The sequence below is a fragment of the Halichoerus grypus genome, chromosome 2 (genome assembly GCF_964656455.1).
Source record: "Halichoerus grypus chromosome 2, mHalGry1.hap1.1, whole genome shotgun sequence".
NCBI lineage: Eukaryota > Metazoa > Chordata > Mammalia > Carnivora > Phocidae > Halichoerus > Halichoerus grypus.
Window position 1 is genome coordinate 66,848,347 of NC_135713.1, and position 27,315 is coordinate 66,875,661.

The window sequence follows — 27,315 nt, forward strand, 5'->3', positions numbered from 1 at the left end:
GTGACCAGCCAAGGAGGCAAAAATTGAGCAAGTCCTGGGCCCAATCCTAGCTCTTCTTACTATGTTTCATCTCTGTTAGACAAAGCTTTTAACCTCCCAGCTACCGTTCCTACATTTATAAAATGAGGATACTGTTAAACCTATTTTATGAGTTGCTGTAGGGAATTAATGAGATAACACATTTAAGTTATTAATGATCTGGCCATTATACTAAGTGCTTGAAAATGTAAGCTATTATTCTTTTCCTGAAGAGCAGATATTATTAGAGCATCTTTGAGGGGTCCCATTATGGTGGGACACTGAACTAGATATGACTAGGTTTGATTTTTGGCTTTAGTTAGTTGCTTTACTTTGTGGACTGGCTGTGTTGGAGCACCCCTTTAATCCTTAGCCAGGTCCTTTACAACTCTGCCTCACCCTTCCTTCCTGCTTGCACTGAGCTTATAGATCAGCTAGTGGTTAACGCTGAGGTTCTTCTCAGTTCTTTTCCGAGCATGCATCCTGTCCCGAGCATGTACGTGGCTTTCTAAATTCCCTAATACACATGATGACTTTTGAATACCGATTCCCCAAAGCAACTCCTCTCTCCCTGGCTTTTCCTCCCTGGCTTTAGACGGTCTCTTGCATGTCCTGACCGTCATTCTTTGCCCTAAGTGGCTGAGGTTTTTCTGATCACCTTACAATGTTTTCAAGCAATGCCTACCATTTTTCTGGCCTGAGTGGAGCTCCAGTTAGGGAAAACAGATGAGCACTTTGCATTAGTTTTTCAGGTAGCCCCTAGAGAGGTTAGTACACATAAACACACTCACTTGCAAATAATGTCTCCTCTATTCCTTCCAGAGCCAAGGACCATGTCCTACAATGGCATGTGGAATACCACAGATGCCAGGAAGGCAGCTGGGCCAAAGGCAAGTAAAAACCCCACGAAGTTTTCCTACCATTAAGTTGCCTTTTTTCTTGATTCTGCATTCACTTGGTTGCTGTAAACTTGTTTTCTAGAGTTCTGACAAAGTTGGTTCTGACTTTCTGGTTGTTTTTTTCTAAGTTTCTATGGACGGACAGAAGTTTGGAACTGCCTAATTGCCATCTTCCTGCCATCACTCCCCTAGTTACTTAACACTGGACAAGTCACAACCTCCCTGTTACCTGTTTCTTCCCTAAACAAAACTACTCAGAAAATGCCTGAGGGCTGTTGTAAGGAGCAAATACCGGAATGTGGAAGACTTTTACAAAATATAATGCACATGAAACCTTATTTTAGAAAGTAGGTGACTTGTTTTGTGAGCCACATCACAGTTACATCAGAAGGACTGTTTTAAATGGTAGGAAAAAAAATTTTAACTTCATATATATTTCCTGATCTTCATTTCTACCTACAAAAATATAACATTTCTTTTACCAGGAGCCCCTGTAGTCCTCTAGCATAAAAAATACTTGCTTTTATTTCAACATTTTATTGAACCTTTTCATATTACACAATTTGCTGAAAACATTTAAAATACTAGACAAAAACAACTTAAAAACACACACAAACACCTCTTGTAGCTGAGGTAATATTGTGTAAGACTCATAGTATCACAAGTTTTTGTTACTCTGCTATACAACTTGGTATCTCATTAATGATACTCAGTGACTCAAAAGAAAGACATTACACATCCAGTTTATATTAGAGAGAGCAAGAGAACTGTGCAATTATTTGAAAGAGAAGAGAAAACAGAGATGCCAAAGTATCACTCAAATTCTAATGCAATGTGAGTTGCCACCAAGGGGATTTTATTTGCTTATATATTATTGAAAATAATTCAAACCTGTCTTTTTACGAGCTGCAGAGTAGTCTTTCATGTTCCAAAAGCTCAAGCAATCAAACTTGAGGGCAAATATCCTCCACAATCTCAGTTGCAAAGAACAAAAGCAGTGTGTTTTATTTTCTGAGCAGGTATATGAATACACAGAAATATTGAAGCATTCGTGCCGAGTCAGTGAAGTGAATGCTTTGTGCAGTTGTAACAAAGCCTGTACTAAAAAGACAGCTGTGAGTAGTCCGGCATGTTTGCAAAAGTGAGCGAGATTTCTTCACTCTCCAGTTGTTTCTGAAAACATTGGCTGAGTTATCAGATCCCCCAAACCTTGGTCATTTTGAAATCAGTTTGTTTTTACTGTTTCATATATATAACATCTAGTGCTGGGAGTTTGGAGGCTTCAGTAAATTTTAAAATCCTAGGAGTTATATTTTCAAGGGCTCATAAAATAGAGAAGGGTAGCTCAGGGGAAAGAAATTTATGTGCAAATGTACTAAATCGATTCACAAATTCACTTAACATACTTAGTATTTACCAGGTTTTTCAGTTTTTAACTCAATCACTTTCATACTGACTCAGATGAAAGAAATCCTACAATGTAGGGGCGCCTGGGTGGCTCAGTCGTTAAGCGTCTGCCTTCGGCTCAGGTCATGATCCTAGGGTCCTGGGATCGAGCCCCACATCGGGCTCCCTGCTCCGCGGGAAACCTGCTTCTCCCTCTCCCACTCTCCCTGCTTGTATTCCCTCTCTCGCTGTGTCTCTCTCTGTCAAATAAATAAATAAAATCTTTAAAAAAAAAAAAAAAAAGAAATCCTACAATGTAAAGCGAGCAAATCACACTTCAGCCCCATGGCCAAAAGCTGGCTTATGTAAGAGGACCATTGGGCCTGTGGAACATTTTAATAGAATCTTATTCATGATACTATTAATCATACTGAATTAAAAATATTCTGAGCTATTATCACCTTAAAAAACGTAGCCAATGGATATTTGACTTTGGCACATATATGCTAAGGAACTAGAGCAATTTTTAAAAGGGAGAGTGTGCCTAATATGCATTACACTTATTCCTTTCTAAATTCATTTAAGTATATTTGGCCAGCATCTAAGTTCTTGAATTTTAAGGATTTTTATACTTCAACTAATTTGGAACGGCAGTAAAGAATAATTAGTATTTTACTTGCCACACTCCAATTTTAATATTAATTTGTATTCTGTCTCTGAAGAGACAAAAGACCAACCTTACTTGTGTGTGGTTCAGACTATCCATCTTGTAATGATTCTATAATGAGACAGATTTATATAACTGAATCTTTATACTAATTTTTGTCAAAAATCTTGAAATAACTGATTTTTAACTACGTGATGGATCTCATGGATTTTCATTAGTAAATACTTGATTCCATTCAGACTCTGTTTTTCTAGAAATTTTCTGAAACTTGAAATTTTCTGAAGTTTACTCTTATTTGAAACAATCTTTGATTATAATAAAAATGATTGGAAGGTGAACAGATTATAAACATCTAAAAATTTACTTAGCAGTTCAAAAGCATTGAAAACAATTTATGGGTAGGGCAAAGTAAACCATGATCTAAAAGATTAACCAGAAAATACATATGACCAGTGGTGTTTAATTTTATTTTCCCCTCTTTGTGGAATTTAAAAATGGAAAACGTGTATTTTAGTGATTTTTAAAAACCACACACATACCACAGGAGATCATAGACAGAGTTGCTATTTACGTATGGTTTGACACCTTTTAGATACCATTTTTTGGTTCTAAAACTATTAATCACAGAAAGTAACTGTTTCGCTGACATTTAGCAAGTAAATCTGTTTTAGGTTGGACAGCACTAGTGCAAAATCACTGCACTTCAGTGTGCTAAATGGTTTGTAACAAAACTGTGATCACTCCTGTGAGGAAATGAAATTCTAGTATGTTTAATGATGGAGCAGTCAAATGCTTATTATTTTATTATACAAAGAACCTCACCCACCAACTTCAACTTAGGAACAGGCAGAATTTTTTTTTTTTTTAAACAAACTGACAACCATGTTTTTGCTTATTATTTTTGAGATTTACTTCTTTTCCTCATCCATAAAAAGGACAAACCTCCTTTAAGGTTTTTATTTTTTTCTTCATTATTCATTCAAACAAGTTTAAATAAAAGGTGATAAGGATAAACTTGTTTTTCCCTTTATGTATATTTAGTTTGGAGAATGAAACTATAAGCAAAAACTAGAAGAAAATAAAAACTGAAGCCATTATTTAATGATGACTATACGTAAGGCAAGAGGCACATATTTTCACGTGAATTTTAATTTGTGTCTCCTCTAAGACAAGTCGTTCAGAAATATAAGGCAAGTCACATTCCTTTCAGGACACAATTTGTAAATGTGGAAATAGTAATAGTTGTCATGATTATTTTCTATTCTATATAAGGAGTGGCTGGCTCTAAAAACAGCCTGATGATTCACATATCTAGGTAAGCAAATCAAGCTTTATAAACATATGACGAATTTTCAGTTGCTGGCATTGAAACGCTGGGTTTGGATATGGACAAATATGCTGTTTGCCTTAAATCTTTTGGATACCTTGTCTTTTAATGTTTTGTTCTGATATTCAAGCAGAAAGTACATGACTTCATCTTATGGAATAAGCTGATCTCAGAGTGGAAAATTTGTAGAGATGAAGGAAATTTTGAGTTTCGTGTGTGTACATAAATGGCTTTATATAATAAATATACAGCCATTAAAAAGTTATACAGGGACAATGCAATTTAAAACTCTTCAAGTCCTGCTTACACATGGCCAAATCTAGTCCTTCTCTATCACTGATGACATAGTTGATTTACTTAAAGGTAAACTATACTGAGACTATATATACTATATGAAGGATGATATAGCAGTATCAATCTAGAAGGTGCAATAAACTTCTAATAAATATTAGTCAGATGGAATAAATTCAGCTCTGTGAAATTCTGTTTTATGTTTGCTGACAATTTTTTCCTTCTGCCCAGGGTCATTTTTAGTTTAGCATGAGTGCTACACTAGCTAGAATTCAATGTGTGAGTGTTTCTTTCGTGGAGGTTTCAAATTTGGAACCCTTTTCATCCAAAATATGTACCTATGCCTTTTAAAAAATGAAGAGTCAATATAATCAGCATGGGCTTTTTCTACCAGTTTTGCTTTCTAATCCATTTTCCCCCCAGTATTTCACTTTTATCCCTCATAATTTCATAACAAAGTATCCAGATTATGTCTTTTAGCCTAACCAGGAACTTACACCTCAAACACTGTTCTGAAGAAGGGTGGAGTAAATAATTCTGGTAATCTGTAGGACAGCTGCATGCAGTGTGTACTGTATTATAACAGCACCAAACCCCTTATAGAAACCGAGCACTCCTTCCTCCTGCCTGATGGTATTGATACAGTCTCTCATGCCCTCGTACTGTGTGTTAATGGGAAGCACTTCATAGCCAAGGTCTGTATTGTCAATGATTGTGCGTGTTCCTTGAATGTGAAGGCGGTGCAGAACTGTTTCCAATGGGTAAAGTATAACATCAGAGCAAAGACTGGCAGCAAAGTTAGCAATAAGTTCTGGAAAATAAGCATCCAACATACTCTGCACCGGACTAGTGCTCTCAGCTAGACGGCTACTGTAAGTCTTTCTCTTTAGAATTAGGAGGACAAACTTCTGAATGACTGAGCTGATGATGTAATGAAGAACCCCATGCAGCACCGTAGGGAAGATCAAGGAAAGAAGTGGGAGCAGTCGTTTGCTATGAGGCACTCCGAGGCCAATCACTCTTCCAATTCCTTCTTTTACACATTCCAAAATTCCAGTGTTATCGCGAATGATCTCACTCTGAAATGAAAATGATGAAACAGGTAAAAGTTAACACTTGCTTACTGTGCCCAAAGAAAGCACTCTTTTTAGGTCCCTTTTAAATCCTAATTTATTTCTACTGAGGGAAAATATCAATGGCTTGCACACTTCAAATGTTATCTAGGCATTAGATTCTTTTTTTTTTTTTTAAGATTTTATTTATTTGAGAGAGAGAGCACGAGATGGGGGGAGGGTCAGAGAAGAAGCAGACTCCCTGCTGAGCAGGGAGCCGGAGGCGGAACTCGATCCTGGGACTCCAGGATCATGACCTGAGTGCCCCTAGATTCTTTTTTTTAAATGAAATTTCCTAACAGACAGCAGTGAAGCTGAGAGCTATTCTTACTGGGAAGGGAAACGGGGGAAGATGTGGACAGGACACACCTGGTTCCCCTACCCTCAAGAAGCTCCTTAGAACTCATTTTGAAAAGCAACAGCCACTGGACACCTAAAGAGGTTGTACAGTGCTTAGAGTTCTTAAGCACAGGTTTAAACCCTGCCTCCACCAATTACTTACTGGTTATGTGACCTTGGGCAAGTTACTTCTCCTAAGAATCAGTTTACCATTCTATAAAAATGGGATTAGTCCCACCTACCTTTTATGCACAGGGTTGCTGTGAGTATTACATGAAAACAGGCCTGGCTTCCAGAGACATTCACTCAATGTTGGTCATTATCATCTACAATATACCTGCCTTTTTTTACAACTGACATTAGGGACTATGAGTCAACACAGATTCTTTTTTTTTTTTTTTTAAGATTTTATTTATTTATTTGACAGAGAACACAAGCAGAGGGAGTGTGGGAGAGGGAGAAGCAGGCTTCCCGCGGAGCAGGGAGCCCGATGCGGGGCTCGATCCCAGGACCCTGGGATCATGACCTGAGCCAAAGGCAGACGCTTAACGACTGAGCCACCCAGGCGCCCTCAACACAGATTCTTGATCAGCAAAAGGATATAAACATTGCAACTCGAGAGCAATGGCATGAGTGTAGAGAGTGACCTTAAAATGCAGGAACTAGATCATGGATTTTTAACGAAGACAACAGATCATCAGTAAGCTCATTTTTAAGAGCTTCAGGAGTTGTCCTACAGGAGATCTATAAATAAATGTGTATTTTTCAAGGGAAAAAGTGTTCTCGGAAATCTGAGTTCCCAGAGGGGGAAAAAAACCACTGAACATGAACGAAGTAGGAAGAAAGAAGATAACGCAGTAAGCTGAGTGTGTGCTAAAGAAAGGAGAATGGCTGCCTATCAGTGGGGAAAAACAGACAAATCTCAGATACTTGCTGCATTTACAACTAAGAAGGCATATGACTGACTAGTTATGAAGGATGAAAGAAACATAAAAATCAAGACTTTCCTAAAAATCAGAACTAAAGTTTTGAGTCTTTGGGGGCAGATATCAATAGTAGCACTAACAGAAAAGGAGAAGCAGCTCAAAAGGAAGCTAATTTTCGGGGTAATAAGATGAGACTGTTTATATGAGTTGAGTTTGAGGGGAAGATGATTTAATTCACATAGAGATGAGAGTTAAAATGACTCACAAGAGTAAATGAGTTCTTCAGGATGGTTAATATAGGATAAAAGGCAGAGCGGGCCAAGGATTACACCTTGGAGGACAGTGGAAGAGATGGCAAAGAGGTTATTAAAAGAAGAAGATGCTCAAAAGAGAAAAACTCTAAGAAGTAAAAGAAAGACTTCTAGAAAATAGACAAAAGGGTCAAAAGCAGACAGCAGGTGGAATCTGAAGCAAGGAAAAACAGGGGCTGGATATTGGGTAAAAAAACCAAACTAACTGATAGTGAGCTGGGCAATTTACATAAATAACTCATCTAATTTTTATAACTGTTATTAAAATGCTATTCCCATCTTATGGATGAGAAAATTAAGATTTAAAAGGTTAAGACATTTGTTTACTCACACGATCAAACTTAAGTAGAGAAATGTGATTTTGATAAGGGTCTGTCTAAAGCTAAAACTTGTTCTCCGCATTATATGACACTGCTTATTTTTTCTTTAAATAACTACCTTCCTGCTATTTTCCCCCTTATCTGTCAAATGAGAATATCTCACAGAGTGGTAACTCCGTAAACTGCAGCCTTATACAAAGGTTGTATCATTTGACACAATGCCAAATGCAAGGGGAGAGGAAAGGATACTGGCATAGCAAAACATTAACTTCAGTTAACTCAAGTTAATTATAAATAAATAAATAAATAATCAGCAATAAGGCCAGAAAAGCAACTAAGTGGAAAAGAGTAATTAGAAAAGCAAAGGCTAATCCCCTAAGGTTCTTACAGAGGAAACACATACGTACTGAAGAAAAGAAATAAGCTAGAGGATCTGGTGTTGGAGGCAGGAATAGGTGGTGTGCAATTAATTGGATTTGAGTATTTGTGAAGTTAAAACTATCTTCATCTTACAGTTTTAAGTGTAGGAATGGTATGGTAAGAAGTACATTAATACACTGTACTTAAAGCGCCACCATGTGGTTAGAAATGGTAAAACACTAAGATGCTAACAGGAGATTGCTTTAGCTTCGTAGTACTTAACACACCATGGCACCAAATATTCCTTAAAAGCCATATTTAAAATCATTTATTAAAAATTATTTATTTATTTATTTGAAACAGAGAGAGAGAGAGCACAAGCAGGGAGGAGGGTCAGAGGCAGAGGGAGAAGCAGTCTCCCTGCTGAGCAGGGAGCCCGATGTATGTGGGGCTTGATCCCAGGAGCCTGGAATCATGATCCGAGCTGAAGGCAGCTGCTTAACTGACTGAGCCACCCAGGCACCCCAAGGCATATTTAAAAAGAATGCTGTTTCGTAGACTACCTATGGGACTACCTGCTCACTACTGGGATGATTATCCAGCATTATTTTATGCTTAGGTAATTAGTAATTTACTGTCTGGCAACAAGCCATAAGCATTTGAGTTGTATGTAACAGCTTAAAAAGTTGGGAAAAAAACACAAAAAAACAACCCCAAACAGATTCTTTGTATTCAGGATAAGCCCTTGGCTGGGTTCTGAGATAGCTGAATGAAGAATACAGCTGGCTATGGAAGGGATAAAAATAATTAAAACTAGAAGTGTGAAGTAAGTTTGCAAAGGAAAGATACACAACCAGCAATGTGCCTAGTATACAATCTTTGGGATATGTGTGGTATCTGTGAGATACAAATTTTAAAAAAGGATACTGTCTTAAATTTTTCTGGTATACAATCAGAATCTGATATAAACAATATACTGAATATTTAAAAAAATATTTTTAACTAAAAAATGACAATAAAAAGTAGCTCACCTGTACTGTTTCAATTAGACTTGCTGAATAAAAAGGCATTGCCACTATGTAAGTGAGGCTGTAGAAATTAAAACAGTTTTATCAGTATACTGAAACAACATGCTTACACTAAAGTTTGAATATCTACTTTAATATATCAGCATAATTTATATTCAAGCCTGAATATATTTAAGGTTTTCAACTATTAATATCTATAGCCTGATACTCTGAAGACCTGTATTGTAAGATGCCTTATTCAACAGTTAGTGATAAAATTTAAGTATTAATAATAACACAGAGAAAGGCTGCAAAGAAAATGGATTTTTAAACCAGTAAAATGTAGGCTTGGTTATGATTCACTGTCCAACCTGCACATAGCTAATGTAACCTTGTTGTCTACCTGCATATAGCTAATGTAGCCTATAAATCTGATATTTAAAAGTTAGGATGAGGGATCCATTCCACTGTTTGCCTTTTTTAGTGACATTTGAATAAGTATACTGTTCTACTATCATCCTATCGATTATCATTATCCATTCCCAGATTTCCCACCCAGCAGAGCTAAACCAATCTTCAGTGATGAGTGAAGTCCCCTTTTATTATTAAAAAACAATATTGTACAGCTTTGCAAAGTTGTTTCCTATCACCACTATTTAGCCAGAGTAATATTACAACTTTGCAAGCCTGCAAAATATAGTTATTTAAAATAACATCAAGGTGGGACTTACCTAACCCTATGGGCCAGGTCCTGGCAAGAAGTAGTTTTCAAGGTGAATGGAACATCACTAAGTAATAATGTGCTGGAATGTCCCACAGAGGGAGCCAGCAAGCTGGGGGATTTCCAATTCACAATCTTCAAAAAAAATTAAAAAGTGAAGAGTAAAACTCTAATCTACAAAAATGGTCAGTGTCGTAAAATCACGAAGTGTCCTTAGGACTACATTTTAATAACACTAGGGTTTGAGTTTGCTCATCATTATACAAATAAGTTTTTGTCTCTGCTTAATAATAATATGATTTTTCTGGCATTCGGGTTAAACAAGTTGAAGACCTCTGCTAACTTCCTAAGAACACAGAGGAAAATTAGGTTGTGATTTCAGCCTTTCAAATTAGAAAGATTTATTTTAAAGGTCATATATATTTCAGGATTTTATTTCTCAACTCTGTTAACTGTCTTTTGAAGTTCTAGTCCCACAAATATTTTATTGGCCTAATTTTTTTTTGCTGTATTAAGATTTTTTTTCAGTCCTAACAATATAAAAATTAATGCAAATTTTCAATGTAAGTGCCACTTTTGATACTTACGATTTTAGTAGAAGGTGTTCTCCTATTTGTTTAGGATTCCACTTACGTGAAATCTCCCTAAAAAAATAAATTTCGATAAAACAGAAACCATGTTATTTACAACATCTTGAATTAGCCCGACTTTCAAAAAGGTAATCAGTCGACTGTAATTAAGAAAAAAAATCTATAGGAGAAATATATTCTAATGGTGAACACTTTCTTTTCTGGGACACACTTCAAACAATTATGGTGGTTTAAAAAGAAAAAACGTACTGAGTGCTTTTCTGTGTGCTGAAAGAAGGGGCTGACAGAAGAGGAAGAGCTACCACTAATTATGAAAAACTTAAAACTTAAAGGAGGAACATGAAAACTTCAAGAAGGAGATATAAAAATGAGGGGTTGAGGAAGAAAGAATAGTTGGGGAGGGGAAAGGGAAACAAGGAATAGGATAAAGGAAGAAAAAGCATGAAAAAGGATGAGAATTTAAAAACAAAACAAAATTCAGTAACTGTAATGCAGAATGAATGACACATGACATTTGAGTAGCACCAAATTTCCAAAGTGCCTTCCCTCATTATGATGACGTTAACTGTGTAACCCTTATTATATTCTGGTATCTTTCTGAGCACTTACAAGGCCAGGCATGGTGCAAAGTGCTTTGCAGGAGTTATTTCTAACCCTCACAATGACTTTGTTATCGCCATTTCACAGATGAGGAAATAGGCTGAGAGAGGGGTTCATAATGTACCCAAAGCCATACAACTAGTTAGTGGCGGAACTGCGTCCTCAACCCTGGTGTCTGGGACTTGGAAGTCTGTGTCCCCTGTCTGCACTGCCTCTCATCCCATTTGACACCGGACGGCATCCTGTGAGGTAAGCAGAGCAGGGATCGCCCAATCTGCTTTACTTAGGAGAGAAGGAAGGTCAGAAGACCCACAGGGACATGTTCAGGTGACAGGCAAAGCGCCAGGGCTGAGACCAAGGTCTTGCGCCCTGTGCTTCCTGCTGCTGAGGTCACCCTCGGAAACCAGAAAAGAGAGGAGAAAAAGAAGAGAGGTAAGCTGCAGAAACACAAGAGGAGAAAGCTGTACCAAGAGAGAAGTCAGAAAGGAGAAAAGAGAACGGAGAGAGAACAAAAGGGAAAGTAAATGAGGAGGCAGAATAACCTGAGAAGGCAGAGAGAGGGGTGGAAGGGGCGGAAGAAGAGGGAGAAGGGAGAGAGAGGCCAAAGAGCAGCGAGAGGGAAGTGTGAAGTGCACCACGGCCCTGGCAGGAAGCTGAGGAAGCATCTTCAATTTGAAATGAGAGAATATGACAAACCTAAGGAGGCAAGGAATAAATTTATTTACTACTAAAAAGGTACAAAAAATACTCACTAATTAAGTCCTCTAAAAACAAACTCAGTACAATTACAACATGGGTGGTATGCGGACTTTCTAAGAGAATGAAAGATCTGCAGAGAAACTTTCAGACAACAGAGCAACCACCTGTAATCAATAAGACCTTAGAGAGCCTTCGGGGTCGCATTCTGATTAAATTAATACTAAGACTACTATTTTAGGCCTGAACAACCACAGAAAAATATAGCTGAAATGACCACCAATGATTTGGATGAAAAGTATAGAAAAGATTAGGCTTCCCATCTTTTTGACAGTGACTTTCTGATTCTAAAACAATATATGCTACATGATTTGCAAATCATCTGGGTACTGCTGTTACTCTTACCAAGGCCCCAGAGAGTATTATCACAGGGCATTATGACAGTGATTTTAAGGATGAAATCATCATTAACATTAGAGACAAATGGGTCTGTGATCAGTATTTCTGTAAGGACTGGGTAACTTTGCCTTTGAATACAATACTAATTACTACTGCCAATTCTTAGTAGCAATAACATTATTAAAAGTGGGAAAATGAAATTTAGAATCATTTAAAAAAAAATGAGACTCTCTTCCTTGTATCTCTATCTGTGGGTAAAACTTATTGCCACAGCGCTAGAAATTTCAATTAGCACACAGAAATGCTTTAGGGAAGAGAGTAGTATAAAAATCTACTTGTGATCAAACCTCTTCATATTTATCAAATACCAAAAGATGGGTAAATATATTTAACTGTTTTCACAAGCAAAACCTGCCCTAGAAAGAGAACAACAAATTTAAGAGAAATGACTTGCTTTTTCTTAAAATAGTTCTCTATTTGACAGATTGATATACATGCTTCCATGCATAATCAATACACAAAAAAGCAATAGAATTTTTAAGTAACTATTTTTAAACAGTCTTTACTCATCATTATCTCTCATTTTCACATGTTCAGATAGTTGCCCTCCTAAAAAAATATTCCCTCAACCAAACCCATCTTCCAGCTACTTCTCTTCATCTTTCCTCTGCAGAGCCAACTTTCTAAACTTGCTATTTCCATGTCCTAACTGCTCATTCACCTCTGAACCCACTCCAAATTGGCTTTTACCCCAATTTTCTAAAAACAACTCTTGCCAAGGTCCCCATGACCTCTATGTCTATATCCAATGGACATTTTTAAGTCTGAGGGTTACTGGAGGGAAGGTGGGCAGAGGGATGGGTTCAGTGGGTGCTGGGTATTAAGGAAGGCACTTGTGATGAGCACTGGGAGCTGGATATACCTTATTTCCCCTTCAACAGCCATCATGCCCTCAGCTTCTGTGCCCTTGTATTCCACTATCCCATACTCTTCTGGATTGTCCCCCTGCCCTCTAGTCTCTACTTCTGACTCCTTTGTAGGAGGATTTTCTTAACCCAGCGACCTATTCTAGGTTTCCTAAAGGCTCAGGCCCTCTTCTTACTTTATGTTATGTTCCTTCCTGATGCAATATTATCCAAGATGATGCTTTCAAAACCTCCCAAATCCATTAGCTTCAGTTTAGATTTCTCTGTATGTCAACCATGTATATCATCTGTCTCGTGACAACTCTACCTGGACATGGCAAAGCTCATCTAAAAATGAACTTGTCCAAAATCAAACAAATGATCTTTCTTTCCTACTCTCAGACTCTTTTAGTGGTCCCTACTTAGTAACTATTAATCAGAAAGGAAATCTACTGAACTGGAGAAAGATTTCATTGTGTTTAAAATAGAATATGTTCAAAGTCAGTGAATTCAGAAGAGTAGTTAGGAGAAACAGACAACATGAGGAGAAACTGTAAGATGTTTATATTGGTACAACTACAAATGTGAGATGCATCAAATGAAGTTGAAGGTCAACCAAATGGGTTTTGTGAGAGACTGAAATAGACAGATAGCCTTGACTACAGGTTCTCCTTATGTTAATATGAGAAATGACATATGAAAGTAAAGGGTATACATAGTCTCACTCACTCTACCTGGGAGAAGACTTGGGGAAGGACTGGGGAGGGACCTGGGCACTAGATAAAGAAAGAGATCACAGATGATGATCTTGGGTTATATACTTTTTTTTTTTAAAGTAGTAATACTGTAAAACTCTAAGCTTGGTGACTTCATGGGCACTACAGACTTGCTCTTTTTCTCTCAGATGTGATCAAAATGAATATAAAAATCTAAATACTGGTGAATCCATACTGTCTCACCCATTCTACCTAGTGGTTGCTGTGCAATTAAGGAACCTCAGTCTAGGAGACCCCCAAGCTCATTCTCCTCAGGTGGTAACTTTTGTGAATCACTTTGGGTTACTGCTTTGCTGCCTTGCCTGCTATGACTTTGCTTTTCCCCAAGAAAGGTCAACCCTGCCCAAAAACAGTTAGATTTTTTAAAAAAGTTTACACTGTACTTCAGAGAATGGCTTTATTTGACATCCAGTTACATAAGCCAAAATCCAGTTTGTCTTCACACAACCTGGTCTGAGCCTCCACAACAGCTCCTCCTCTATCATCCACCATCCCTCGTCCATCACTAAGTACCATCAGTTTTACCTAAATATATTTCAAAAGAGTCCACTTAGATCCATCTCAAGAGATGCCACCCTGGTCCTAGCTACCATTACTTGTCGCCTAGATGACTATTATAGCATATGAACATGTGTCCTCTTAGACACTTTGGTCCTCCTGCAATCTTCTCATCTCCATTTACAATGACCCTTTAAAAAACATGAATCTGATCACGTCATCCCCTCTTCAGTATCTTCAAAGTGGCCTACAAGGCCATGCATCAACCTGGCTCTCACCTATCTCTTCAGCATTCTGTCACACACTCTCCCTCTTGCTCTCTGAGATTCAGCCATATGAGCCTTCTCTCAGTTACCTGAATTCTCCAAGTCCCAAGTTACCCTTGCAACACTGTCTTCACACAAACTGGTCTGAGCCTAATCACCAGATGTCAGCTTAAATATTATTTTATTAGGGACACTGTTCCTAACCCTTTAATAATCTCACAGAATCTTTTCTTTTCCTTCAATTTGTAATTATTTATTCATTAATGGGATTATTTTACTTAATGTATGTCCCTTATACTGGCTTATAAGTTTCATGGTCACAGGTACCTTTTGCTTCTTCTCCTCACTGTATACATGATTTCCAGCACAGGATCTAGCACAGAGTAGGTACTCAGGAAGTGAATTAATGAGTGGGATTTATCTGAAAAATTATACAAGTAGAATACAACAAAGATAGCCTTTTGTGCCTTCTTTAATAAGACCCAAAATGACCAAGAGAAAATATATACCCATACAATTGACATATCTATAGGTCTATAGAGTAAGAAAGTTAGGTAATAAAATTTAATGAAATTTTGTGCCTTCCCATTCCTCTTTGTCCTTCCCTTCAATCTTAAGTTAAAGTTACTACTACTACTTCATCTTTGTGTTAAAGAAATAGCATGACCTGTCTGAAATCCCAGAAGTAAAAAGTGGTACAGCCAGGACCAATAGTAATCTGACTGCAAATTTACAGAATTCTTTACACTTCATTATATAGAAATTCCTGAATTGTATTAAATCTTTATAAAATTTTGTGTTTGTGGGAGAATTTTATGAACATTTGACGACAAGTACTAACCTCTGATCTTATCCTATGAAATAAAAAGCCATAGGGTGAATGAAGTTAGCCAAGGGCAGAAATTCAGATTTTTTAAGTATGAGAGGGGAAACTCTTAGCTGGCCAAATGTTTTGATTTTAACATTTAGTAAGGCTGTGTTAAAGAACTCTGACTATGAGGTCCTTTGAGAGCAATCACATTGGCAAAAAGCCTGACTTCAGTCTTTCCTCCCTTCATTTCATTCCCTGTAAGGACTGAATCCCAAGATTGAGACACTAGTGGCTATACCTTCAACTACCTCACTTCCTAGTCAATCCAAAAAATTCACTCTGCCGGGGACCAACTTTGGATTAACAAACCATTCAAAGTCTTTGATGCTATCTCTGAAATATAGCATTGATACAGAAAGTCAGAGTCCTGCCAAATAGTACCTAAACAAATTTATGATTTCCACTATTATCTATTAATGTTCCTTTCATATATACTCCTTGTAAGGTTCCCTTCCTGTTATGCTTAGCTGTGACTGTCAAATGTATATCATTCTTCTCATGCTTTTCTACTTTGACCCCAGTGCTCATCCTTCTTTCACCTAATGACGTTATATTCTATTTCAGAGAGAAAACAGACCCAGAAGCAAGTTTCCTTAATTTCTCTTCCCTCTCCCTCCAAATGTATCTACAATTCTAATTCTCTTCTCTTGGCTTCTAGGACACTATTATCCTAGGTTACTACTATGTTTGATGGGTTTTGTATCTCTGACAACTGCCCTCAACTACCTCTCCTACCTCATACACATCCACATACACACATGGCATACACATGTGCCTTCACACATCACCAAGGATACTGTCCTTGGTCCACTTTCTGTCGTTTAGTGTACACTTTCTCCTGAGGGAAATTCATCCATCCTAATGCTTCAACTGCTACTTTTATGCCGGAACATTCAAGGCTATGTCTCCAGCTTCAAATTTTTTCTAAGACCCCCCAATCCATGGTGCCAACCACATATTAGACATGTCCTCCTAGATGTCCTGCAGGAAACTCAAACTTTATCTATTGAAAGTTAAATTCTTCATCTTCTTTCCCACTCCAACTTATTCTTCTTCCTGTACTCTCCAGTCTAGAAATCTATCACTGATGAAAATTCTCTCCCATCCCCTGATCCCCAATCTATCACCAATTATTTGTTAGATTTCAGAAATGTCTATCCCTTTCTGTTCTATCCCACACTTCAGATCCCTCTCAATCTGGCCTAGATTATTATAACAGTTCTCCACAAGTCTCTGGCTACAACTGTCCAATTTTTTATTTTACACTGCCACTTGAGTAAATCCTTGATCAAAGAACCTATATATTGAAACAAACACCTTAGATTCCCAACTCCATAGAGAATAAACCCAAGTCCCTTACAAAGGCACGACCACGCTTCAATCTAGCATCTCAGCCTCTTTTTCTATTATTCCACTCCATAAATGCCCAATATTCCAAGCACAAGACATTTATTACCCAGACCTTCCAATCGCCATAAAATTGGGCATGCTGTCACTTCTACTTGGAATGCTCTCCTTCTCTGCCAAGTCAATTCCTACTCATAATTCAAGATATAGCTCAAATTTCAGTTCTTTTTTGAAACCTTTGCCAATAACTTCATGCAAAGTGTCCTCTGGGCACTGAAAGGGGTTTGTTTAACTATAGCACTAATCTTGATGTACTACTATAATTTGCTTACATGTGTCTCCTTCACCCAACTCATATTTGTTCCTAGTAGACAGTTGCTGAAACATAGTAGTAGGAGCTGAAAGATCTATCTCAATAGATACTAGGCCAGGAAGCATTTTCTTTATCACATACTAATTCAATAAGATATAACTAATTTTAGTCTCTGTTTCTTCTCTTAGCTACTTCAGGCAAGTTTTCAAAGTCAAGGTATTTTTAGAAACTATCATATTTTGTTAAAATTTAATACAAAGCTAATATTGAAAAGACGCCAAGAAGGTACCTTGGTAAAGGTGTGAATTCACTTATTATTCCCTCTGCTCCAAGTGTGACTCCCTGGACAATAAATGTACTTCCCATTCCTTTCCAAAGGGCCCTTGGTCCCTAAAATGAACCAAATTTATTGTTATTGCTATTAATGCCTAAATAAGAAACACAGAAAAGGTCTTAATAAAATTTGATATTAAATTTACTGATATTTTCCAATAAGGCATTATTCTAAGACATTTTAGTACAGAACTACAACTACATTAATTCCTATCATTTTATTATTTGTTGAGTGGCCTACATTAACTAAATCTCTAATATTGATTAAATATCCCTGATATTTAATTAATTTTGGCAAAGATGTGAATACCTTGATTATTCAGTGACATCAAAAAATGTCATTACCATGTTACATTAGTTTTAGAACAAGCATTAAAATATTTTTATTAACTAAATTAAAAGGAATTACTCTTGCTTTAATTACTACTAAGACCAAATGGTACTTATGCTATAAATAATTTTAATAGAACCTACAGACTAATTCTCTCACCTGAGTTTTGTTGAAGCTGTACATAATATTGATGACTGTAAATGGAGTGAGATGGTAATGCCGAGCATGATAATTAACCTATAAAAGATATTATGTTGTAATTATTTTTTGTTATTGTTTTATCAAGAAATAACAAGGCCGTTGAAAGATATACAAAGGAGTAACAGCATAAACAAAAGTTCAATTCTAAAGTCATCAGAAATTACTCATAAACAAATTTACTACTATTCAAAGTACATTTAAATAACTTATTAAAAGTACGGTATATATGGTTGTATGGATATACAACACAGAAAACCAATGCACAATATACACAGTAATGTAGAATATATAATAAAGAAGGCCATGCTGCTTGATATTTATGTTTCCATGAACACTAGAATTACATTTGGTGTAGCAAAACATTCATGCCATTGAACAAACAGGAACCATTGAAGAACTCAGGGAATAGGAGATTCATGTCTCTCAATACCAAGCATTTTTCACATTATGAGCTATAAACAATTGGTAAATTATGAGATCAGTAAAGGGGGTGAGAACCAACCCTTATTAAGTAAAATAACAAAAAAGAAAGTATCAGAGTGCATCACACATTCTAATGCCATTATTTCATAAAACATTTAAGTAACTCATATAGGTAGATACACTGGATCACAATGTGATACTGTCACATTGTAAAATATATGTCTGAAATCCACTGTTCTAGGGTATATACACTGTCCTTGCTCTTAATGACTATTTTTTTTTTTTTGGTGCTAAGCATGAACAGCTTAATTTGTAATTATTTATATCTTTTCTAACTCAATTTTCAAAGAAGATTAAGTTAGATTATAGGAGCTTTCACCAGTGTTGTCAAATTAACCCATGGGGCCTTTCAGGGGATCTACAAGCTTAAAATTATTTTCTTAATGATACTAACGCATCATTTGTCTTTTTTATTGTGTTGACATTTTCAATAATAGCATAAAACAATGGTGGCTAAAGTTGCTAACTCCTTAGCATGAATCAAGACAGCTGGCAGCAAATTGTATTTTTGTACATATGATATTCTTTATCCTACTCACTTGGAAGGAGGAAAAAGCTACTTTCACTAAAGAATGTCCTTGGTGAAACAGTAAAATACATTAATTTTATAAAATCTTGATTCTTAAGTATACATCTTTCTAATTAATATTCTGTGTGTTGCATAATGAAGATAGCTGTTGTGAGGAAAAGCACTTGTCTGATGGAGTTGCAAGCTGAACTAGCCACTTTTTTCATGGAACACCATTTCTTCTGCAAAAACTGACTGCCAGACTATAGTTATTAACACTTGAGAAAGTCTGGGTGGCTCAGTTGGTTAAGCGTCCGACTCTAGATTTTAGCTCAGGTCATCTCATGGGTCCTGGGATTGAGCCCCACATTGGACTCTGCACTCAGCAGGGAGTCCGCTTGAAAGTCTCTCTCTTTCCACTCCCTCTGCCCCTCCCCCCACTCTCTTTCACTCTCTAAAATAAATAACTGAATCTTAAAAAAAAAAATAAAAATGAACAAAGTGAGTCTATTGATTAAAGGGAAAAAAAACTGGCACTATGTGATGCCAATAATAAATCTGACTTTACAAACAAAAATTAGAATTCTGAAAAAACTGCATCTACCATGAAGAACTTACCAATACTGAAACACTTTTCCGGTGGGATTGGTAGTGATTTAATGACAATTTTTTAAAATATTGTATAATCAAATGTCTTAACATTTAGAAGATCTACAGAACTCAGTAAATCAATATATTTCTTTTTTTTTTAAGATTTATTTATTTGTCAGAGAGAGAGAGAGAGAGCTAGCACAAGCAAGGAGAGTGGCAGGCAGAGCGAAAAGCAGGTTCCCTGCTGAGCAAGAAGCCCAATGTGGGACTTGATCCCAGGGGACATCATGACCTGAGCCCAAGGCAGACACCTAACCGACTGAGCTACCTAGGTGTCCCAGTATTCTTCAAATAATCAACACATGATGTTACAGAATCATACATGGATAAAAAAATCCATTTGACATACAGTATAGATCAAAAGATTTTAATGTAATAGAGTACAAAATTAATTCACATGGTTTGAGATTTCTCATTGCAAATAACCTTTAATATATTACTACTTATTAAGTTTTGGTATAGTAACAAAGAAGAAAATCTGCCAATTATCTGAAAAGATATAAAATACTCAATTTTTAATACATTATGTGTATAAGTTTAGACCTTCTTCTTTCAAAACCAATTTTTACCACTTAAAGAGTTTTCAAGACCAAAAGTTTGAGACTTATATATTGTAGATTCTGGTACATTTCACATGAAATAATGGTTACACAGTTTCAGCCATTTATCTGAGTTCTGTATTTTAAATCCGAGTCAGGATTATTGTTTAGAAGGTCACAGAAAAGTTCATTTACCTGACACTGGCGGCGTAGAACAATGCAAGGATGTGCTAGTACATTTTCTGTAAAGAGACTATAAAAGAATAATTTATATATATATATAATAATATATGAACTAACTTTATATATAATTTTTTTGGTGTGTATATATATACACGCATAAACATATAATAGCCAAAACTTAAATTACAACATATATGTATCTGAAATTATTCTTGCTTGAAGAATCATGCACTATTTTATGTTTCCCATTCTAACAGTAAAAAACCAAAAAATTGTCTGGACATGTTTGCAAATCATTCTACCAATAACAAAATTCAATATGAAAAGAATTAAAGCCAGATCTGCAAACTGGTAAGCAAGGGAAATAACATAAAATAGTAATACATATAGTCTAAAGATGAAACTACATCTCCATATGCCTGATACGGGAAACTCTTTTCCTACACAACTTAAATCTCCTTTCCATTTCTTTTAGAAGATGTCCTATGAACAAAGTTCCTATCATCAGTTCCTTCATGAACCACCTTCTATAAATTTTAGTTTTGATGTACATTGCATTTAAGTTATAGGGATTTTAATAAATATTAATTGACTACTATTTTAGGTATCAAATATTTCTTCTGAAAGCATTCCCTACAAAATAATTACAACTGTGGGCTTACATACTAACAGTGACAGATGCACGAGCGTGAGTGCATGTAGCGCACACACACACATATATAAATAATATATCAAATGAACAACAGCTTGAAGTATAAACAGTGAGGCTAAAGAAAAATTACTCTAGCAGAAGGAAAATCTTAAAACACAATTTTGTTCCTATTTACATTAACACTTTCAGGTTTAATTATGCAAATAAGATTTTTTTTAATTAAAATCTTAAAATAATGAGTTATCCTGGCAATGCAATGTAACCCTTTGTGCAATTCTGATGTATTTGAAATAATATTCACTAGAGATCACATAATCAAGATTGGAGGTTTTTCTTCCATGAAATATCATTTAAAATAAAAAAAAATAGTGTTCATTAAATGCTGATTGTAAGCAAAACCCAGACTCTATGTTGCTAAATATCATATTATAATTAGAATGTTTAGGGAAAGGTTCAATGCAAAATTATTTTCTCTTGGAGGGGGAGATTAGATCAGATTTTTTGGATAGACACATCAAAGTTGTTTAAATATAACTTACAAAATTATTTTGTCATTATAAAATTGAATGACTATTTTCTGTCCTTATTTGAAAAAAATCAAGTTATAGATTTTAAATAATAACTTTTTCTGCAAAATAGTATTCAACATTTAATCTACTGCTCCAAAGACTCAATCTAAAGGAAGCAATACTAATCATTTAACATTTTACGTTAAAACACATTGAATAAAACACTTTAAATAAAAACTTAAATTAAAAATCTTTAGAAAAAAACATTACCTTGCAAGGCCAATACCAAATCCAGCAAATCTATTCAACTGCTCTAAAACAGAAGAAATAAGATTACTTATAACCAATATTTAGGTTTACTGTAAAATATTTTTTTCTTTTATTAACATGATATTTATTTAAATTCTAGGTCCCAAAGTCAAATTCTCATATGGGCCAGGGAAGTTGTGGGAAGTTGTAAGGCAGACCTGCTCTTCAGCTCCAATTCACTGTTGACATGTGGGACTGTGGGACCAGGGTTTCTAAACTGTTATGTTTCTAAAGAGATATTGTCATTTTTACATAATATCTTCCAATTTTAAAATACTGGCAACTATTTTAAAAAGCATTATAACACTGTGCGGGCGAAATCAAACATGTCTGCAGATAGAATCTAAGGATTACCATTTTTCAACTTCTAACTACAAACAATTTAAATTTTTTTCGATAGAAGGCTCTGACTGGTATTATACCAACAACTTCACCTCCTATCTTGTAAAATTAGTCATTTGCTGTTATTGGTGAAAAGCATCTATGTTAAACCAACAGTTGCAAGTAAGACACCTCAAAATTATTAAATTGAAAGAGTACTTAGGGTAATCAAAATGGTTAAATGAGGCTCTCGTCTTCTCTCTTGCCAAGTTTTAAATATCTATTTTTTATTTTTTTTAAAGATTTTATTTATTTGACAGAGAGAGAGACAGCAAGAGAGGGAACACAAGCAGGGGGAGTGGGAGAGGGAGAAGCAGGCCTCTCGCCAAGCAGGGAGCCCGATGCGGGGCTCGATCCCAGGACCCTGGGATCATGACCTGAGCGAAGGCAGATGCTTAACGACTGAGCCACCCAGGCACCCCCAAGTTTTAAATATTTCGAGAATAACTACTTAGTTAGATCCCTGTGAGAGGCTATTGGGTACATATGTGCTACTGCTGATGGCATTTCTGTTGTCTTATTAGAAAAGTTTACAGCTGGAAACATTCCTATGCATATGTCAAAACAAACAAAAAAATTTCTCCTTGGCTAAAAATCTCAAAATCATGATGGTGAAATACCACAACCTCGGGGGACCAGACATTAAATTTCTACTATAATACAATATTCACAAGGGATAACTTCTCTCTCTCTCTCATCTCTGCTCTTTCAAATGAAGCAATGCTGTCACTATTTCCTTACAGTCAGAATAAGGCCTTGTAAACATGTCTTTGGGGAAACTATTTTGTTAACTCTTGCCTTGAAAAATGTACAAGCCAGATAGAAGCTTCTTTTGCCAATTAAGATACTTTCCTCCTTTCAGCGTTTCCCTTTTTGCGTGTACTGATCATTCCAATATTAACAGAAAATGCTGCTGGTATTTTCTGGAAAGCGTTAGAAAGGTTTATTAACTGTGTAAGTTAACTGTCTAAGTCTCTCAATCTTCAATTCTCCTTGCAAAATTACCATCGCCAGCCTCTTAACTGCTGCAAAACACCCCCCCTGGTTTTATTAAGAGTTCCTCCTCATTTTAACCATTAAAGCATAAATTATAAAAAGATAAAAATATCAGCTTTACTAAGAAGTTAACTGTGGTACCAATCATATTATGCATCTGAATTATTTTATAACTTTCTAGTACTCCTTTGGGACCTACAGAAAGAAAACTAGAGAGGGGGAAAAAGCAAACTGTATGACACTGTGTAAGTAAGATGCTCCTCCACATCCTCATTTGCTCTTAGGTGATATTTAAAGTCTATTCCTCCCAGTTAACTCAAATCAAATAAAAATTATTGTACTTCCAAGTCAAAATAAAGAAATGAGAATGAACAGATCTAGAATATACTTAGTATTTAACAGTCTAGTCTATCATTCTAATGATTTCAAATGGGAAGAGGCAGTGATATTTCCATTTTATGAATAAAAAAGTTGAGAATATTTAGATCACAGTGTTGCAATTAAAATACAAGTCTTCTGATATCCTACAGAGAATAATTATGTCTTGATTCCAAAGTCTTGAAATTGTCTCAGTGTTTTTTACTCTTTAGTGGAGTTTTTAGGTAAGAAATAGGAAAGCAGGAGATGGGAAAATATAGGGGTAGTTTGAGAAACTAGAAAACAGACACAATTCCTATAATTAGGAGAAAAGGAAGGAAACGAGTATTTTTTAGCTTACTATGTGCTCCAGACTGTACTAAGCATTACTTACACCTCGTTTTATTTAACACTTAATAAACTCTATAAATTATTCTTCTATCCACCTTAAACGTGAGAAAACGGAAGGCTCACAGAGGTTAAGAAAATGTCTCAGCTTTTGAGAGTGGTAGAGCCAGGTTTGAACCCAAGCCTGCCAATGGGGAACACAAAGCTACCATTATTAATTCAAGGCAATAAAGGTGTCAGTGAACTAGGTATTGTTCACATAATTCTTCCCAATAAACAGTAAATAATCCAATTTCCTTCTTTCTTGATTTAGGCCATGGGATGTAATACACCAAAACCCTTCGAAACTCCTACCACGCAGCCCAGCGCTAAGGCAGGTGTCTTTTCCGGAGGTGATCCCGAGGAAAGGTTTGTGAGAGGGAGAGGGAGCAGGCCCGCTGCAGGGGCAGAGGACGAAAGAGGGCAGAGGGTGCGGCGCGCGATAGGTCCAGCGGCACCGGAGGCGGGACCCTCCGCGAGGCTTCCGCGGTTTGCAGGCCGCGAGCCGCGGCTCCGCCACTCCACCCACCCCTGTCTCGCACCCAAGTCCCTCACCGGTGCTCTGCCCCGGCACGCCGCCGCCGCCGCCGGGAAACGGTTCCTCCGCGGGGCCCTCGAGCGGGGTGGAGGGGCCGGGCACGCCGTAGGGCGGGCTCTTTTCGCCCCAGTGCAGGTTGCGGCTACCGGGGATGTCTGGGGGGGTGGTCACCCAGTGGCTCAGGTCCGACGCGGAGGTGAAGGACCTTGCAGGGAAAGCGCCGCCAAAACCCTGCTCATCCCGGGCACCGCCCCGATAGCCCAAGCCGTCGAATCCGTCCGGGCGCCGCGGATGCATCGCAGACGGGGCAGGATGACGCGAGCCCACCCGGAGCTCACCACCACCGGGGCCACCGCGACCTACGGCCACACGGCTTCTTCCAGGCCCCCGCCGCGTCCGGGGAAATCTGACAACCGGAAGTCACGTTGCAAACCCGGAAGTTCGACGAGCACGTGATCGTAGCCTTTTCCGGCGATCTGGCGAGAGAGGGTTGCTAAGGAGACGCGGTGGTAACCTAGGGCCAAGCCGCTGTTTGGAGGAGGTGGGAAAAGGACTGTAGGGTTAATGGAACATTGTACCAAAGAGATGCCAAGGGAACCGGGGTGGGAGCCTGGATAAGCGGAGGTCGAATGAAGACGTTTTATCGAGGGACCTAACGCGTCGGTGGAGCTGACTCACTATCTCAGCCAGAAATGTCCAGCTGCACCCAAAGGCCTCAGATCTAGGTCTTCTCTTTTCCTCACTGGTCTAGTGTCTCGCCCGCTGCAAGGGAGCTATTAGACGTTAGAGTTGAGGGGTGTTGGTAACGTCTCTCTGGCTTTGCCTCCCGCACCTAGAGTTTTAGCTAGGATCTATTGAGAGAGCTGGTTCTGCCCAGTGAACGCAAAGGTACCTATGGACAGCTAGAGCAAGCATTACAAAAGACCGTCGGTGGAGAAAACCTCCGCTTCCCCTCCGCTCCCCCACGAATATAAACTCTCAGGGTTTAGGAATTCAGCATTTTGCTTTTTTAAGGCTACAAAACAATTGTAAATAGTTTTCTTTCTTTCTTTTTTTTCTTTCTGGCGCATCTAAATCACCTAGTGTCTTTAAAGCGCAGTGATACTGTCCAAGATTGAGACCCTAGTTGGACAATAAAGAGGACTTCTGAACAGAGTCCTCTACTACCTGTTTTCATGAGCTCCATGGGCTCTTTGGGCAAAGTTGCTCTCCCTAGATCTGATCGAGGCTTCCATGGATTCTTCCTGTGTCCCTTCTTCACTGGACGCCCAGGATTCTGAGGGCTTTCAGAAGAGAATCTTGACGCACTATTCTTAATCTTCCAGACGCGACCCTTTCTTTAAAGTGATAACTTCATTCATTGGGTTGATATGTGGCTTAGGCAATTGTATTGAGTCTCTCCCTTAGTAAGTGTATCTACTATTACTCAAGTACTAATACTAAATTACTGGGCAACTAATATCAAATTAATTGCTGAACATGCAACACAAAATATTTCTCTGTTCCTTAGAAATGATTGAATTAAAGATACATTTGGCTCAGGTCCAAAACTTGTTTCTTAAAAGAAGAAGAAAAAGACCTGTGTGTATGCACTTTTAATATAAAAACAATAACGTCTCACAATTTCATATCAATATCAATGAAGAAAAGATGAATTAGTAAAAGAAGGACAGCTGGGTAGCCAGTTGAGGGGAGGAAACAATAACAGCCCCTCCTCACAGCTCACCCCCACATAAATTCCAGCTGCAACAAATTGTATTTTTTCTTTATTTTTAAAAAGATTGAATATTGGGAGAAAATAATAGGTGATTATTTTTCAAATAGTCAATTGGCAAACTTTCTAAATGACAGAAAAGTCAAAAACCATGTATGGAAAGACTAATCAATTTGACCATATAAAATTTAAATTTCTATATGCAAATAAAAAGGGGAAAACATAGTAATCAAAATTGGAAGAAAAATCACAAACTGGAAAAAAATTACATTTTAACATGATAAGGACAATGAGTCACTTTATTGTAAAAAAGCTCTTAGCAATGAGTAAGGGTATATCAGTAGAAATATAAGCAAAGAAGATGAAGAGGCAAGTTGTAAAAAAAGAAATGCAAGTGGATAATAGTTATATGAAAAAATGTCTGCCCTCCAGTAATTGAAGAAAGGAAAACTTAATAACTATCTTTCCCCTATTTAAATGACAATGTTTAGAAGGGAAAATGTACATTGTCATGCAATGTGAGAAGAAAGTAGCTGTCATTCATTTCTAGAGTGGCATAAAATATAACAACTTTTTCTTGGAGGGCTGTTTAGCAATATGTCTAAAAAACCGTAAAAATGATAATCTTTTGACTTCTAAATCTTAGGAAACAAATATAGGGTATATATATTTACTTATGCATATGTTCATGACATAATCGCTCATAACAGGAAAAATTGTCAGGATACTAAATATTAAGTAATTATCCATTAATTATTAATTAAAATGATTCATCTATATGGTCCTTTAAGCAAAGTATGTTTATGGAGAACCTACCCTCTGTACAGTTAATGTTCTAAGCAGTGAAGTTAGAATGATAAATAAGCCAAAGTCCTTGCATTGTTAGAACTCATGTTCTAGTTAGGAGATGACTAATAGATAAATAAATCATGTCAAATAATGAAACAAACATATAATGTCAAATAATGATACATATTATATATTTAATAAAATCAAGTCAGTGATAGAGGCAGTGTTTTTTAGACTGGTTGGTCAAAGATGTCCTCTTTGAGGAAGAGATCTTTAAACAGACTTAAATGAAGTGAAGGAATGAGCCCTGTGTGAATAACTGGAAGAAAAATTTTCAAGGCAGAATTAAGTGTAAAGTCTTGAATACAAGCTAGGTAGTCAGTGAGCAAGGACTCACTGAGAGCTGAAATAGGATAGGGGACAAATTTGGCAGGATTTTGTCGGGGATGGACAAGAATTTAGATCTTTTAAGAGGAGAAGAATGAGGTGACCCTAATGATGTTTTTGAA

At 37.0% G+C, this 27,315-nt stretch overlaps 1 protein-coding gene across 1 annotated transcript; it reads right to left on the reverse strand.

Moving 5' to 3' along the window:
* Positions 1-1,438: 1,438 nt before the first annotated feature.
* SLC25A46 (solute carrier family 25 member 46) lies at positions 1,439-24,735 on the reverse strand. Its single transcript, XM_036065766.2, has 8 exons — positions 24,321-24,735; positions 21,606-21,648; positions 20,187-20,244; positions 17,769-17,846; positions 17,235-17,335; positions 10,272-10,328; positions 8,988-9,045; positions 1,439-5,667 (listed from the first exon to the last, which is right to left on the reverse strand). The coding sequence occupies exons 1-8, from the start codon at positions 24,598-24,600 to the stop codon at positions 5,089-5,091; spliced, it is 1,254 nt and encodes a 417-aa protein (XP_035921659.1). The 5' UTR covers positions 24,601-24,735; the 3' UTR covers positions 1,439-5,088.
* Positions 24,736-27,315: the final 2,580 nt, after the last annotated feature.

Bases quoted from the DNA above. Each gene is read 5' to 3' on its own strand.
- SLC25A46 (XM_036065766.2), bottom strand. From the start codon at position 24,600: ATGCATCCGCGGCGCCCGGACGGATTCGACGGCTTGGGCTATCGGGGC. The intron at 10,329-17,234 runs GTACCTTCTTGG...TTATTTTTTTAG, and splicing joins GAATTCACACCTTTACCAAG to GGAGATTTCACGTAAGTGGA. The intron at 5,668-8,987 runs GTGAGCTACTTT...TTTTCATTTCAG, and splicing joins GTCTAATTGAAACAGTACAG to AGTGAGATCATTCGCGATAA.